Below are 15,453 nucleotides of genomic sequence, written 5' to 3'. Positions count from 1 at the left end.
CAGGTTTTATCTGAGAGAACTAATATTGAACTTTGGGTATGTGCCAACATTATTCGTCTCTTTAATGATGATAACACAATTCCCTTCATTATACGGTATCGAAAAGAGCTTATTAATAACCTTGATGCTGATTCCTTGAGAGAAGTTCGACAAACCCTAGAGGAGCTCCGGTAAGAAACCTGGGAAGAACCTACTGTGAGGGGAAAGAGGCCATGTGAGCTAGGGAGGAGAAACAGTGAAGAAATGAATGACAGCATATTTCAACAGTTCCATTGTTTTGTTTTCTTGAATTATTATAATCTGAATATAGTTGCCTTCTGACAGAGGAAGTCAGCTCCCATTTTATTTCTTTAGGTGTATACAGAGTCCCTCTGCTGGAGTGTTTATGCATAGCTTGGGGCACACATGGGTAGAAAGGAGGTTTGCATTAAAAGTGTGTGCCTAAGAGTTTGACCATTATATTCTTTCATAGAATTGGTTGTGCATATGGCAAAGAAAAGAAACTGAGAAAAATGCATTTTAGTCTGAATCTTCAACAGCTTATTGTAAAACTATCCTCTTAATATTATGAAGTCCTAAAATGAAGAGTTTTTTGGGGTATACAATTTGGAGGTAAATATGTATATTCCTTTTTCTAACCTTTTAAAGGGCATGATATTTTGATATTAGTGGGTCTTAAGTTTTGTGTGGCCATAGAATGAAAAGCACCCTTCCAAAAATTATTCTTCTGGACTTACTGTAATAATTTAGAAATAAGCATGCAAAGACTATATTATATTTTTCAGTAGAGTTTATTAAAACACTCTTCACCATTCATGCATTTATTGCACATCTCCTACAAGCCAAGCACTGTGTTGTTAACATGTTTGTTTTTCAACTTTATGACAAGGATCTGATTAATATTGAACATAATCTTACCTTCAAGCCATTCTCAAAGTGCTAAAAGTTATTTTTACAAGCAGCCTAATAATCTTCCTATGATTTTGGCGGGAACCTGCATCTTACTAGCATTTCTACACCTTTTGTTAAAGTTCTTTTAGTCCAGGAGTATTAAAGTGCTAATAGGTGGAGAGTTAAAGTTCACTGAGAGGCAAAATCAATTAACCAACCCAGAAGCATAAATGACTAGGTTATCAAGTAGATTCAGAATCAAGTCTTCCAGGGCCAGGTTAGTAATGAGCATCAAGGGATACAGACTGTAGATCCTAACCCCTAAGAGGAGTGGCATCTACTCCAGCTGATTACTGACATCAGGCTTGTCTACCCAGCTTGCCAGCTTATCCTATTTTTTAAAAGAACCCGGCAATCTGAGTTATTATATAAACATTTTCTGGGCTAGATGAAATCACCTACAGGCCACATGTTGAAGGCCAGTAGTTTATGAATTCTGAAGTAAGCTTTCTATCTGGTTGAAGGCAAGCTAATGAAGAAAATGTGAGGATTTAGGGATCTGAAAATGAGGAAAGTGTCACAAACGAACAAGAATAGTTTATTTAAAAATTAATGATAATCTGGAAGGAGCCTCCGTGTCCATTGAAAGATGAATGGATAAAGAAGTTGTGGTCTATATATACAATGGAATATTACTCAGCCTTTAGAAACAACAAATACCCACCACTTGCTTCAACGTGGATAGAACTGGAGGGTATTATGCTGAATGAAATAAGTCAATTGGAGAAGACAAACATTATATGGTGTCATTCATTCGGGGGAATATAAAAAATAGTGAAAGGGATTATAGGGGAAAGGAGAGAAAATGAGTGGGAAATATCAGAAAGGGTGACGGAACATGAGAGACCCCTAACTCTGGGAAACAAACAAGGGGTAGTGGAGGGGAGGTGAGCAGAGGGACGAGGTGACTGGGTGATGGGCACTGAGGGGGGCACTTGATAGGATGAGCACTGGGTGTTATGCTGTATGTTGGCAAATTGAACTCCAATAAAAAAATATACAAAAAAATTAATGATAATCTAATAATATTTGGTTGTATGGAAGACAAATAGAAGCTTTATGTGCAGATTACTATTATTTTCTTTTTCTATAAAAAAACACTTTTGCAAATGAGTTCATTCCCTGGGTATCTATTAATTGTGAAATACATTGAATATTAGTGGAGGAAATTTCTCCAACTAAGTGGGAATATTGACTGGGGCTTGAAGACCTTTTGTATACCATACAGAGATTTGGTAATGAGGTATAGTTTCTATTTTTCCTTAAGCTCAGCATTTTCTATAGCTAAAGCATTGGTTTTCAATCTGTTAATTGCTAGCTATAAAGGAGTAGTGAAGTTAATGTAATGGGTCATTACCACTTTAACAAAAATTAAATAGACAATAGAAAATGTAAGAGTGTAGTTTATGTAGTAAAGGTAAATATTGTCTCATGAAACTTTATGTTTATGTAACTGTTAATTATACATATTTATATGTTCATATAATTTTTATATATAAAATTATATATGTGTATATGTGTACTGGGTTGCAAAGTAAAAAACACTTTTTACTGAGGGTCACTAAAAATGTGAATAAAAGAGGTTGATCATGGATCATAGGAAAAGCTTCCATATTTTCTCTAAAGATGCCTTTCCTCTTCTGTATATGCAGGCCAATAGGACATTGGCCTTTTGTCAAAATGACCCTAGTGTCATTCAGCCCCTGAAAACAGTCTTGGACTACCAGGAATGTAAAAGATACACAGGTTGTAATCTGTTACTGCATAAACTTCCTCTTTAATTTATAATCTTCTATCTTTGTTTTTTTTTATAAGTAGATTTTTTTCCTTATCAATCATTTTCCTTATCAATCATATCAATCAATATATCAATCTATTTTTTTGTCTAACTTTCCCCCATCACTTTAGCAAATCTAATTAGGCAGATGCTATGTAGTAAAGTAGGATGAGAGGCCTTAGATATAACGGGATTTTGTTCACAACACAGAATCATCTGAAAGTGGTGGGGTGACTGTGCCCTTGCCCCTACCTAAGCATCGTTTCCTGGAATCAGCTTTTCTCAATGAAATCCTGGCTCTCTCCATTGGAGAATGGTATTTAGAAATGAGTTATGGGTGCTAGGTGTGTTGGTCCAGAGTAGTGATACCCAGTAGCAATGAGCACATCTAGCACCCATAACTTGGTTTTTGGTTACTATTTGCCTGATTCCAGGGCTGGGGCAAGGAAAGTAAAAGCCTTGAATATCTTGTGCCAGAAAATAAATGTTCAAAGAATGATGGAAATATGTCAAAAGAACACAGAAACTAACTTGGAGGGGTTACTTCTGGTCAAACTTGTAATAATTTGAGCCTGAAAATAAGTGTTAGTAATGGATTATAACCATTAAATAAAATTTAAAAAAAATCATGAGTCTGTGGTGATATAAATAAAACAGCAAGTAAATTGAAAGTTTAATAAGGAATGGGATAGTTTTAGAGTACCTTTCCACAATATACTTAATTACACAGGAATAGAGTGCCTGCATCGTGGAGAAATCCAAACACACTATCAAATAATATAAGGTAATGAGTGATAGTACAAGTGAAAATCATTTGCGGGGCAGCCCCGGTGGCGCAGCGGTTTAGCGCCGCCTACGGCCCAGGGCGTGATCCTGGAGACCTGGGATCCAGTCCTACGTCGGGCTCTCTGCATGGAGCCTGCTTCTCCCTCTGCCTGTCTCTGCCTCTCTCTCTCTCTCTCTCTCTCTCTGCGTCTCTATGAATAAATAAATAAAATATTAAAAAAGAAAGAAAGAAAATCATTTGCCACCTAAAAGATGCAATGATAAGAATACAGCATTACTTCTATAACAGAGAAACATCAGAGAAACTCAAACTGTAGGACATTCTACAAAATAACTGGCCTGTAACATTCTAAAGTGTCAAGGCTTTGAGAATCAAGGAGAGACTGAAATAATGTTTCTTGAAGGGCACCATAGACACATGGCAATTACATACAACCCACTCTTAACAGAATTCTCTATCAAGGATATTATTGAAACAATTGGTGAAACTTAAGTGAGAGCTGAGGGTTACAATATAGTAATATATCTATATCCATTACCTAATTTTGATGGCTATAATGTTATATAGGAGGAGATTCTTGTTTACAGAAAAATATATACTAAATTATTTGGGCAATGGTAACTTATTCTTAAATGGTTCAGAGGGGAAAAAAATGTTTTATGTTACCTACCACTTTTCTGTAAGTTTGAGATAACTTCAAAAAGGAAGTTTTGACACATAAGTCTAGTATTTTACAAAAGATTTTTATTTTCAGGGCTGTTGCAAAGAAGGTTCATAGTACAATCCAAAAAATTAAGAAGGAGGGGAAGATGTCTGAGTGCTTGTTAAAAGCTTTGCTGAATTGTAAAACTTTTGAAGAACTAGAACATGTGGTAAGTAACTCTTTGAATCTTTTAATATAATACCTACCTAAGTATATTAGGATTTGTCTCTTTTTATAGTTAAGATCTGGAAATAAAAAGCTAAAATCATCAGCCACCATTATTTAATTCAATACAGTGCAACAATATCTATCAGATGCTTTTTTGTGTAGCTTGCTAAGATAAATAATACATAATCCATGTCTCCAAGGCATTCCCAGTTGAGTCAGGGGACAAAGGAGAGTATGTTATGGAATTGAGAACCCTAAGGGAGAGTGCTGAGGTGGAAACCTAGCTGTGAGGGTCTTCAGCATGTAGTTGGTATTGAAAGCCATGAGAATGGAACTCACTCAGGGAGAGCTTGTGGGTAAGCAAGTCCGGAGAGACCATTAAGGAACACTAACTTTTGAAGCATGGGTGGTGGAAGGGAGAGCAGAAGACATGGAAAGAATGGTCAGGGAAGTAGGAGGAGAATCAGGAGATGATGATACCATGGAAGACAATAGGGAAGAAAATCTTAGAAGAAGGTAATGGTCAATAGTTAAGTGAATAAATGTAGCAAGGAGCTTTGGCAAGATAAGGACTGAAAAACGTATATTTGGTAATTAGAGGATCATTGTGCTTCTTTAGGATACCACTCTCAGCAAGGTGTGGGAAGAGAAGCCTAATGGCTCGGATTGAAGAGTGAATGTGTTTAAAGCAGTAGAAGCATTATGTATCAGCAGCTATTAGAGGAGCTCGCTTGGGTTGAGGAGAGGACCTCATAGTCCTTGCAGTCCAGGCACTGAGTTTTTAAGATGAGTAAATACAAATGACTAATATGAAATAAATAGAAAAGGATAAAGAATCAGATAAGGAACAGCCATCTTCATATAGCTAGTAATCTCAGGTTTGTATTAATTCATCTCTGAAGGGAAAGGGAAGGATTGAGCAAAGAATATCTTTAGCATTCCTACCATGTCTTCTGATTTTATGTTTCAATTTGACTTTTGCTTTTTAAAACTGAATGATATGGTATATTTTCTGACTTTTTTTTTTTTTTCTAGTCAGCTCCATATAAAACTGGGAGCAAAGGCACCAAAGCCCAGAGAGCAAAGCAGTTGGGATTAGAAGGAGCAGCTAAAACACTGCTTGAGAATCCAGGGGAGCTCAGTCTGCTGTCTTATATTAGACCCAATGTAAAAGGTACTGGCTTTACTTCAAGAGATCATCTCTGTTTCTTCTTCCTTTTTGAAAACTATGTTAAAAAAATTGTTTTACTAAGTAATGACTATGTAAAAGAATATTATAGCATAAAAAGAGTAAGTCACTCTAAAACAAATCCCCATATATCTCCTGCTTAGCCATTCAGCTTCCTCTTTTGATGAAGTACCTCTTCTGGTCTTTTGCCCATTTTTATTGTGTTGTTTCTCCTATTTTTATTAATTTATAAGTCTTTTTAAAGATATTATTTCTTAGTTATATGTATTACAAATTTTTTCTCCCAGTTTGTTACTTCTTTTCACTTTCTTTATGCTGTCTATTAAATAAAAAGAAAAGAAAATAGAAGGTCTTAGTTTCATTATAGTTAATTTATTAATTCTTTTAATTTTCCTAATTTTTTTCTAAGGTGCTTGCTTTTTTTTTCTTTTTAATGAAATTTCTTCATGTCCCAAAGTTACAAAAAATGTCTTATGTTGTCTTTTAAAATTTTTACTCTATTTCTAAAAATTTAATTATACAAATAATACCTTTTTTTTTTTTAAAGAATTTTAACGGTTCTGACATACATTTTTTATAAAGTGAAGTCCTGCTTCTACACTTCTACTCTCCGGGAATAAAGGGTCTTTTTCTGAAGTGTATCTTCCTATCCTTTTATATATATATGTGTACAAGAAGGAGAGTGAACAGAGAAGAGGGCAGGGGAGAGAGAATTTCTTTCTTTCTTTCTTTCTTTCTTTCTTTCTTTCTTTCTTTCTTTCTTTCTTTCTTTCTTTTTTTTAAATTTAAATTCAATTAATTAACAAATAATGTATTATTGGTTTCAGAGGTAGAGGTCAGTGATTCATCAGTCTTCTATAACACCCGGTGCTCATTACATCACATGCCCTCCTTAATATCCATCATTCAGTTATCCCATCTCTGCACCCCCTCCCCTGCAGTGACCCTCAGTTTGTTTCCTATGATTAAGAGTCTTTTATAGTTTGCTCCCTCTCTGATTTCATCTTGTTTTATTTTTTTCTCTCTCTTCCCGTATGATTCTCTTGTTTCTTTATTTTATTTTTTTTGTTTATTTGCAACAGAGAGAGAGAGAGAGAGAGAGAAAGAGAGAGAGAGAGAGACATGAGTGGAGGTAGAGGGGCAGAGAGAGAGGAAGATGAGAAGCAGACTCCTCACTGAGCAGGGAGCCCAATGCAGGGCTGGATCCCAGGATATTGGGATCATGACCCAAGCCAAAGGCAAATGCCTAACTAACTGAGCTACCCAGGTGTCTCTGCTTTGCTTCTTAAATTCCACATATGAGTGAGATCATATGATAATTGTCTTTCTCTGATTGATTTATTTCACAGCATAGTATCCTCTAGTTCATCCATGTCATTGCAAATGGCAAGATTTCATTTTTTGATGGCTGAGTAGTAGTCCATTATATATAGAATATACCCTTATTCATCTGTTGATGGACATCTGGTCTCTTTCCATAGTTTGGCTATTGTGGACATAACTCCTATGAACATTGGGGTGCTGGTGCCCCTTTGGATCACTACTTTTGTATCTTTGGGGTGAATACCTAGTGCAATTGCTGGGTTATGGGGTAGATCTATTTTCGACTTTTTGAGGAACTCACATTTTTCATATACGCCAGCTTGCATTCCCACCAACAGTGTTCAAGGGTTCCCATTTCTCCTCATCCTCAACATCTGTTGTTTCCTGACCTATTAATTATAGTCATTCTGTTTGGTATGAGGTAGTACCTCATTGTGGTTTTGATTCCTATTTCCCTGATGCCAGGTGATGTGGAGCATTTTTTCATGTGTCTGTTAGCCATTTATATGTCTTTGGAGGAATGTCTGTTCATGTCTCCTGCCCATTTCTTGATTGGATTATTTGTTCTTTGGGTGTTGAGTTTGTTAAGTTCTTTATAGATTTTGGATACTAGACCTTTGATATGTTATTTTCAAATATCTTCTCTCATTCTGTTGGTTGTCCTTTGGTTTTGTTGACTGTTTTTTGCTGTGCAAAAGCTTTTTATCTTGATGAAGTCCCAATAGTCAGTTGCACCCAAAACCATAAGATACCTAGGAATAAATCTCACCAAAGAGACTAAGGATCTATACTCAAAAAACTATTGAACACTCATGAAATAAATTGAGGAAGACACAAAGAGGTGGAAAAATGTTCCATGCTCATAGATTGAAAGAACAAATATTGTTAAAGTGTCTATGTTACCTAGAGCAATCAATACATTCAATGCAATCCCTATCAAAATACCATCAACTTATTTCACAGAATTGGAACAAATAACCTTAAAATTTGTATAAAACCAGAAAAGACCCTGAATAGTCAAAGGAATGTTGAAAAAGAAAACCAAAATGGACGGCATCACAATTCCTGACTTCAAGTTCTATTACAAAGCTGTAATTATCAAGACAGTAGGGTACTGGCACAAAAACAGACATAGAGATCAATGGAACAGAATAGAGTATCCAGAAAAGGACCCTCACCTCTATGGTCAACTAATCTTTGACAAAGCAGGAAAGAATATCCAGTGGAAAAGAGACAGTCTCTTCAACAAATGGTGTTGGGAAAATTGGACAGCCACATGCAGAAGAATGAAACTGGATCATTTCCTCACACCATATATAAAGACAAACTAAAAATGGATGAAAGACCTAAATGTGAGACAGGAATCCATCAAAGTCCTAGAGGAGAACAGAGACAGCAACCTTTGCATCCTTGGCCACAGCAACTTCTTACTAGACATGTCTCCAAAGGCAAAAGTGAATTATTGGGGAGAGAAGATTTCTAAGAGAAACCCATGTAAAGTGACAACTGATACATGTCAAGATACATTGGTTTTATTGACAAGATAAGCCATAGAGTGAGAGCTCTTTGAGCAAGAGTGGCTTTTTATAGGAGTGCTCTGATAGGATAGGATGGGGAGATTGGTGCTCTCCTAATTCCTATGCTCATTTTAGTTTCTTTGGCCTTCTGTTTATTCTTTTGGCTGGGAGATCTAAGTGTCTATAGGGGGCAGTCTCTGATAAGAATATCAGTACACATTCTGTACTACACTGTAGAGAATCCTAGCATATTGTAACCTGCATTCATTTTAAACTACACAGCAGTGTGAGTTTGCCATTAAAAAATTAAGCATGAATGTCTGTAAAAATACAAATGTCTGTTCACATACAACTACATCTTAATATCTATTTTGAAAAAGGCAATAATTAAAAGAAAACAAATATTGAATTTAGTGATGGGTTGAAATGAGTAAAACACATTTACTTGTTTAATTTTTTTTTTTTTTAGATTTTTTTAAATTTATTTATTCACGATAGACATAGAGAGAGAAAGAGAGAGAGAGAGGCAGAGACACAGGCAGAGGGAGAAGCAGGTTCCATGCTAGGAGCCTGATGTGGGACTCGATCCCGGGACTCCAGGACCGCGCCCTGGGCCAAAGGCAGGCGCCAAGTCGCTGAGCCACCCAGGGATCCCCTCGTTTAATTTTTTAATATGTATTTCTAGTTAGATTTTCAAATGATGCAAATTTAATGTTTTAATAGTAGTTGAGACTGTATAGCCAAGCATTAAGGTCAGTCAGTGGGAACTTTCTTGCCCACTGATAGTATGTTTTAGAATCAAATGTTGGGGTTTTCAGAATGTCAAATGCATAAAGGTTTATTGTCTGTTCTTACTCTTTTAGGATCAATTTCCTTTGTTTTTCATTTCTTTTGGTACAAAGTTTTCCTTAGTTTGCACTCATACTGGGTAGGTTTGATAACTGTATCTCTTTGCATGGCCATATAGGGTGATGCTTACCGAACTATATGGTGATGGACACTTGGTGATACTTCTGATCATGGAGCTGAATCAGGGCTCCAGAGCAGCTGCAGTAGTACTACCACATGTGTTGAGTTTTATGTTTGCTTTATTCTTCTCTCTTTTACTTTTATCATAAATTTCAAAGAATTACAGTTAATTACAAACAAGCTAGATAATGGTTTTTAAAGTTTGCTTGGATTGTTATTTTCTTTTCTTTGTCCTCTCATTTCTTGGGCTAAACACATATTCATGATCACCCTCAATGCCCTTTTATTTTTCTAAAGAAGTTTTTTTTTTTTTTTTTTTGTCATTCCCATCATTTCTCAAAGAAATGTTTAAGAAACCAGATATTTCAGTGTGAATTGGAAGATACTACTTACTTGCCACAGATCAACAAGAATTTGGTCTGAATCAAAAAGATATGCATGCCACAAATGGACTACATCTTAGAATTTCCAGAATATCCCCATGTTATTTATAAGGAGGAGTAGCTGATTGCTCTGTTATGTGGAAAAAGAGGTAACCTTAGTGCAGATAGGTGAAAAGAAGTGTTGGCCCTTCAATTTTTGTTACAGTTGCAGAGCTTTGAAGAATCTGGCTGGGAAGTGTTCACTACAAGAAAGGAGATAGGATTCTTTGCTTCTGTGGTCCTTATTTTCTCCTGATTTCATTGAGGTGCTAAACTTTTTGAACTCTGGTTATTTTTGGCTATCTTAAGCCCCAATGATCAATGCTGTCTGATGGAAGAAGATGCTTATTCAAACACACAAGACTCTTTTCCAGTCCTTTCTCTTCCTTGTTGGACTGAGAAGGGTTTATGTAATTTGAATGAGCTACCCAAGTGACTGATAATTTCTGCCTCCCATTAGGAACTACTGCTCTAGAGGTAGCTCAGGGTACCTCACAGCGGTGTTTTTCTTTTTCTTTCATTCTTTTTTTCTTTTCTTTCTTTTTTTTTTTTTACTTGAATGGATGTCAGGATCATCCAGAATTCTCTGCAAAACAAAAAAATCCCAAAGTCTGGGAATCCATATTTTTAATAAGTACCTAGTGTGATTTTAATTTTGGGTCCTTAGACTATACAAAACACTGTTCTAGAGCTCTAGCATAATTTTAACTATATAAGGTTTATTAATTATAAAAGGTTTATAAATAGTATTTGCCCAAAATGATGGGGGCTTTTCAAAGATTCTTTATTATAATAGCAAAATTTATAACTTCCTTTTTCAGTTCTCTCTCATTGATGATTCTCATTGGAGATAGGTTCCACTTTTACTTCTAACTTATCACTCTGGTGTTGTTAAAAAATTTTGTGTAACAATGTTGTGAGGTGCTTTGGGACTCCAGGAATTAGTGCGTAGTGACTGGTTTTCTTAGATGAAGATTGACCTAGGAAGATAGCTCACCCAAGAGCAGACATTTATTGACTGCTTACTATATGTCACAGCTATTCTAGGTCCTTTACATATACAACCTTCTGCCTCTCAAAGGTAATTCACTCCTAAAAATCCCCTCATAGGAAAACTCTCTTAAAATGTAAACAGAATTTATTAATTTTAATGGTTAAATTTCTTTAAAATAACAAGACATTTCTCTTTATTAATGACTCCATAAGTCTGTCCTCTTATTCTCTTTGTCTTTTATACCTAATACTCATTAAAACTATGCTCTCAAAAAACCATACTTATGATACTTAGTGCTTGTGTAGTTTGAACTTTAATGCAAGAAAAAAAGCTTTAATGGAAATAGAACAACTAAAAAGAAATGAGGGAAAAAAGCAGTGCAAATGGTTTTTCTCAATGTATATATAGGTTGATATCACAGGAGCCATAATGTTCAAGGGTCACTGCTATAAATTAGCAAACCAGAAGCATTTGGAAAGAACTTAATGTACCATTGGTAGACAGTTCAACTATGAAGATGAACGACTACATAATGGCTCTTGTTTTGTGCTCATGAGATTTGAGAAATTCAAATAGGTCATTAAAAAGGTGAATAAATACCTCATAAGTCAAAATATGATTATTAATAAAATTCCTTGTAAAGGATAATTTTTATAACTGGTATGAAATGGTATACCTTGGATTCTAACTCTGTTAATACGTATTTCCTAGAATACATTTAATCTTTATAAACACTTCATGAAGTAGATGCTATTATTCCATTTTTTATAAGAAACAGAGGCACAAAGAGGTCAAGTAATTTGTGCAAAGTCATACATCTGGTAAGTGGTGAAACTAGGATTAGACCAGGCAGCTAGCTCCAGAGCTGCATTTTTTACCACTACGTTATATGGTTTGTAAAGGTCCTGTATTATTGCTTTGGAGACTTGTTATTTTTTTTCAGAGGTAAGCTAGAAACTGCTATTATACCTCTCTGTCTTAAGTTTTTCAGTTTAAGGGTTTATTTTGACTGGAATACATTTATTATGATTTGATTATAGACTTAAAAAACCAATCTGTAGTTCTTGCTTTTGTTCCCCCCCCCCCTTACTCTTCTCCTAAAGGACTTTCAGCACTCCAGGATATTGAAACAGGAGTGCAGCATATTTTAGCAGACATGATTGCTAAAGACAAAGACACGCTTGACTTCATTCGGAAATTGTGAGTAACTCTTTTATAGAGTTTTCTGCTTTGTGGACTCATGCTGTTAAGGGTCATTTGGTTAGTGCTAATACTAGTGTTCATTAAAAACTCTATTTTTAGACTTTTTTTGGTAGCGGAACTATTTGTTCAAGCAACAGAACCCTAATATGCAAAACAGATAAAAGTGAAGTTGCTTTTTTTTTTTTTTTTTTTTTTTAAAGTGAAGTTGCTTTAATTGAATTCTAGGCAGGGAGCCTGGAACTCTGCCTGCCCATCCTCCTTCCACTGACGCACCTCAAGGGAGGGCTCTGAGGAACAGTGTAAACAGCATTGAATTACACAATATATGCTAGAGAGATTCATATCCATTTAGAGTGGGTGGAATGCTTTTTAATCATACTGTGATATATATATATGCTATACATGTATTATAATATCTCACTTCTGGTGTTTATAAGTGATTGAGTTAACTTGAGAATGTTTAATATCATGTATTGATAAAAGTGCTGACCTCAAAATGAATTTCATCTGATAGAGAGAGCTGCTTATCCATGGTCCATTTACAAGAGATTAAAACTTCATGACCTAGGCCCTGCTTGGGATTTTGGATTTTATGCCTCATTAAAAAAATATATTATCTTCAAACCCTATTTAATATATTTTTCAGCTGTGTATCATCATCATCAGGGTCGACAGGGTTTTGTCAGCAGTCTGCTCTTACTCTTTCTCCATATACTTGTATGAGGTTTGCAGAGATAAGGACTGGTGGAGATGAACCAGTTGACTGCCATGACTTGTCAAGGTTTTTGTCAATACAAGGAGAGAAGTTTCCTATTTCCTTAGTAATAGTAACAGTAATTCCTAGTAGGAATGAGTCAAAGGAGGAGAATCACCCATGTTTTAAATGTGTTTTTGTAAGTAATCATACTTTTGAAATTTGGTTCAGTTTTCTAAACTGTCACTGGAACCTGTCCTGCCATATCCTCTTGTGTCTCTTCTTTTTAGCTTTTACTTGGCCTTGACTGCCTAACTCAGTGGTTAGAAAAGGATGATATCTAGACTAGAATTAATTGATCTAGTATCTGTAGTTTTGGTCTCTTAGATAACTGCAGATGGTAGCTGATCTGATATAGGCATTTTATGGGAAGATTGGGTTGATACATACATAGACTGGAGGACCAATGCTAGCACAATTAGGCAGAGTCCTCTTTTGATGGGTTAGTAACATTTTTATAGTTGGACATCATTTAAAAAAATCTCATTTGGGGGATGCCTGCGTGGCTTATCAGTTGAGTGTCTGCCTTTAGCTCAGGTTGTGATCCCAGAGTCCTGCAATCAAGTCCCATATTGGGCTCCCTGTGGGGAGCCTACTTCTCCCTCTGCCTATGTTTCTGCTTCTCTATCTCTGTGTCTGTCATGAATAAATAAATAAAGTCTTTAAAAAAATCTCACTTGGTAATAGCCTAAGTTTTTTGCTAACATTATTTCCATATAATGTGTTTCTTTACTAGAGCATATATTAATAACTGCTTGCTTTTGAATATTTATCTGAACAGGTGCCAAAATAGGTATATTTGTATCCAGTCATCTCTGGCAAAAGTGTCCTCAAAAAAAGTAAATGAGAAAGATGTTGATAAGTTTCTGCTCTACCAGAATTTTTCATGCAACATAAGAAACATCCAGCATCATCAGGTAAATAAGGAAACTCTTGTCCATTCTGATGGTAATAATGATGATACTTTGGATTTGCCTACTACTTTACTTATTAAGGAATTAAAGAATTTTAGGGCAAGCATTTTTTTTCATAAATTCTTATAATATCATCATATCCTTCCCATTTCACAAATGGGGAACTCAAGACCTAGAGAAGTTAGTAAAACTGAGAATTATTAGTAGAGCTGACAATATACCACTTTAGATACCTTGACTTTCTTTCGTATTAGACTTTGCTTCTCAGTGTGCTTGGCTTTGAGCTCAATTCTGGATCTTTTCCATGTGACATACAAATTAGAGATGATCTGAATTAGAATAAAATATAAGATCACACTTAATTGTATAAATTATAGTTACTACATCTTAGTCCTTTAATAGCATTTTGCAGTTTACTAGTTCTTTTTCCTAATTGGAGTCATATGTTCTATCTATAATGTGGAAAGTGGCTTTTATGTCAGAAAGGGGAAAAAAAGAAGATTTACAAAGTGAAAATGGAATAGTACTGGCTTTTACATTTACCTATGTAGCTACTTTTACCAGTTTTCTTTATTTCTTTGTATGCTTTTGAGTTACTATCTAGTGTCCTTTCATTTCTGCCTGAAGGACTTCCTGTAACATTTCATATAGGGCTGGTGACAAACTCTCTGTTTTTGTTTATCAGTAAGGTCTTAATTTCTCCTTGTTTTTAAAATTTATCTTTAATTGTGGTAAAGTACATGTAACATATATTTAAGTGAAAATGGAATAGTACTGGCTTTTACATTTACCTATGTAGCTACTTTTACCAGTTTTCTTTATTTCTTTGTATGCTTTTGAGTTACTATCTAGTGTCCTTTCATTTCTGCCTGAAGGACTTCCTGTAACATTTCATATAGGGCTAGTGACAAACTCTCTGTTTTTGTTTATCAGTAAGGTCTTAATTTCTCCTTGTTTTTAAAATTTATCTTTAATTGTGGTAAAGTACATGTAACATATATTTAAGTGATAATTTTACCATCCTAACCACTTTTAAATGTACATTTCAGTAATGTTAAGTATATCTGCATTGTTGTGCAACCAATCTCCAAAACTTTTTCTGGGTAGAATTCTTGGTTGACAGTTTTTTCTTTCAACACTTTGAATTTATCACCCCATTGTCTTCTGGCATCCATGGTTTGATGAAGAAACAGCTGTTAATCTTACTGAGTCCTTAACACATGATGAATTACTTCTCTGCTAGGATCCTCTGGGTTTAGGTTTTGACAGTTGGATTATAATGTGTCACCTTGAGTTTATCCTTCTTGGGGTTCATTCTGATTCTTGAATGTGTTGATTGTTTTTTATTAAAACTGAGAAATTTAGAGTCATTATTTCTTCAAATATTCTTTCTATCTTTCTCTCCTCTTCTGGGTCTCCTGTTATACATATGTTGGTATACTTGATAATGTCCCCCAGATCTATTCACCTCTGTTTATTTCTTTTTCTGTTTCTGTTTCTTTGTCTGTTTTTTTTCCTTCTCAAACTGTAAAATTTCAGTTGACCTACCTTCAAGTTTGCTGATTCTTCTGCTTGTTCAAATTAACTATTGAACTTGACTTTCAGTAAATTTTTCATTTTAGTCATTGTAGTTCTCAGCTCAGGATTTCTTTTTCTTTTTCTTTTTTTTTCAGCTCAAGGTTTCTATTTGGTTTATTTTTTTAATTCTCAACTTTTTATTGATACTGTGTTGAGACCACATTCTCCTGATTTCCTTTATGTCTCGGTTATTTCCTTTATTTT

The 15,453-nt window shown here is 35.1% G+C and overlaps 1 protein-coding gene across 4 annotated transcripts in view; it reads left to right on the top strand.

Annotated features, from left to right (window-relative positions):
- Nucleotides 1–15,453, top strand: part of SRBD1 (S1 RNA binding domain 1) — a 193,762-nt gene that overhangs the window by 26,490 nt on the left and 151,819 nt on the right. For all 4 annotated transcript variants that reach the window (XM_025992583.2, XM_072741202.1, XM_072741203.1 and 1 more), the window contains 5 exons: nt 4–170; nt 4,270–4,387; nt 5,422–5,560; nt 11,904–12,000; nt 13,539–13,674. In XM_025992583.2, coding sequence (XP_025848368.1) covers nt 4–170; nt 4,270–4,387; nt 5,422–5,560; nt 11,904–12,000; nt 13,539–13,674 — 657 coding nt within the window. The remainder of the gene's footprint in view (nt 1–3; nt 171–4,269; nt 4,388–5,421; nt 5,561–11,903; nt 12,001–13,538; nt 13,675–15,453) is intronic.

Source organism: Vulpes vulpes, chromosome 16, assembly GCF_048418805.1.
Source record: "Vulpes vulpes isolate BD-2025 chromosome 16, VulVul3, whole genome shotgun sequence".
Lineage (NCBI taxonomy): Eukaryota > Metazoa > Chordata > Mammalia > Carnivora > Canidae > Vulpes > Vulpes vulpes.
The sequence above is the reverse complement of the archived record's forward strand: the minus strand, read 5'-3'. Positions and strand labels throughout refer to the sequence as shown.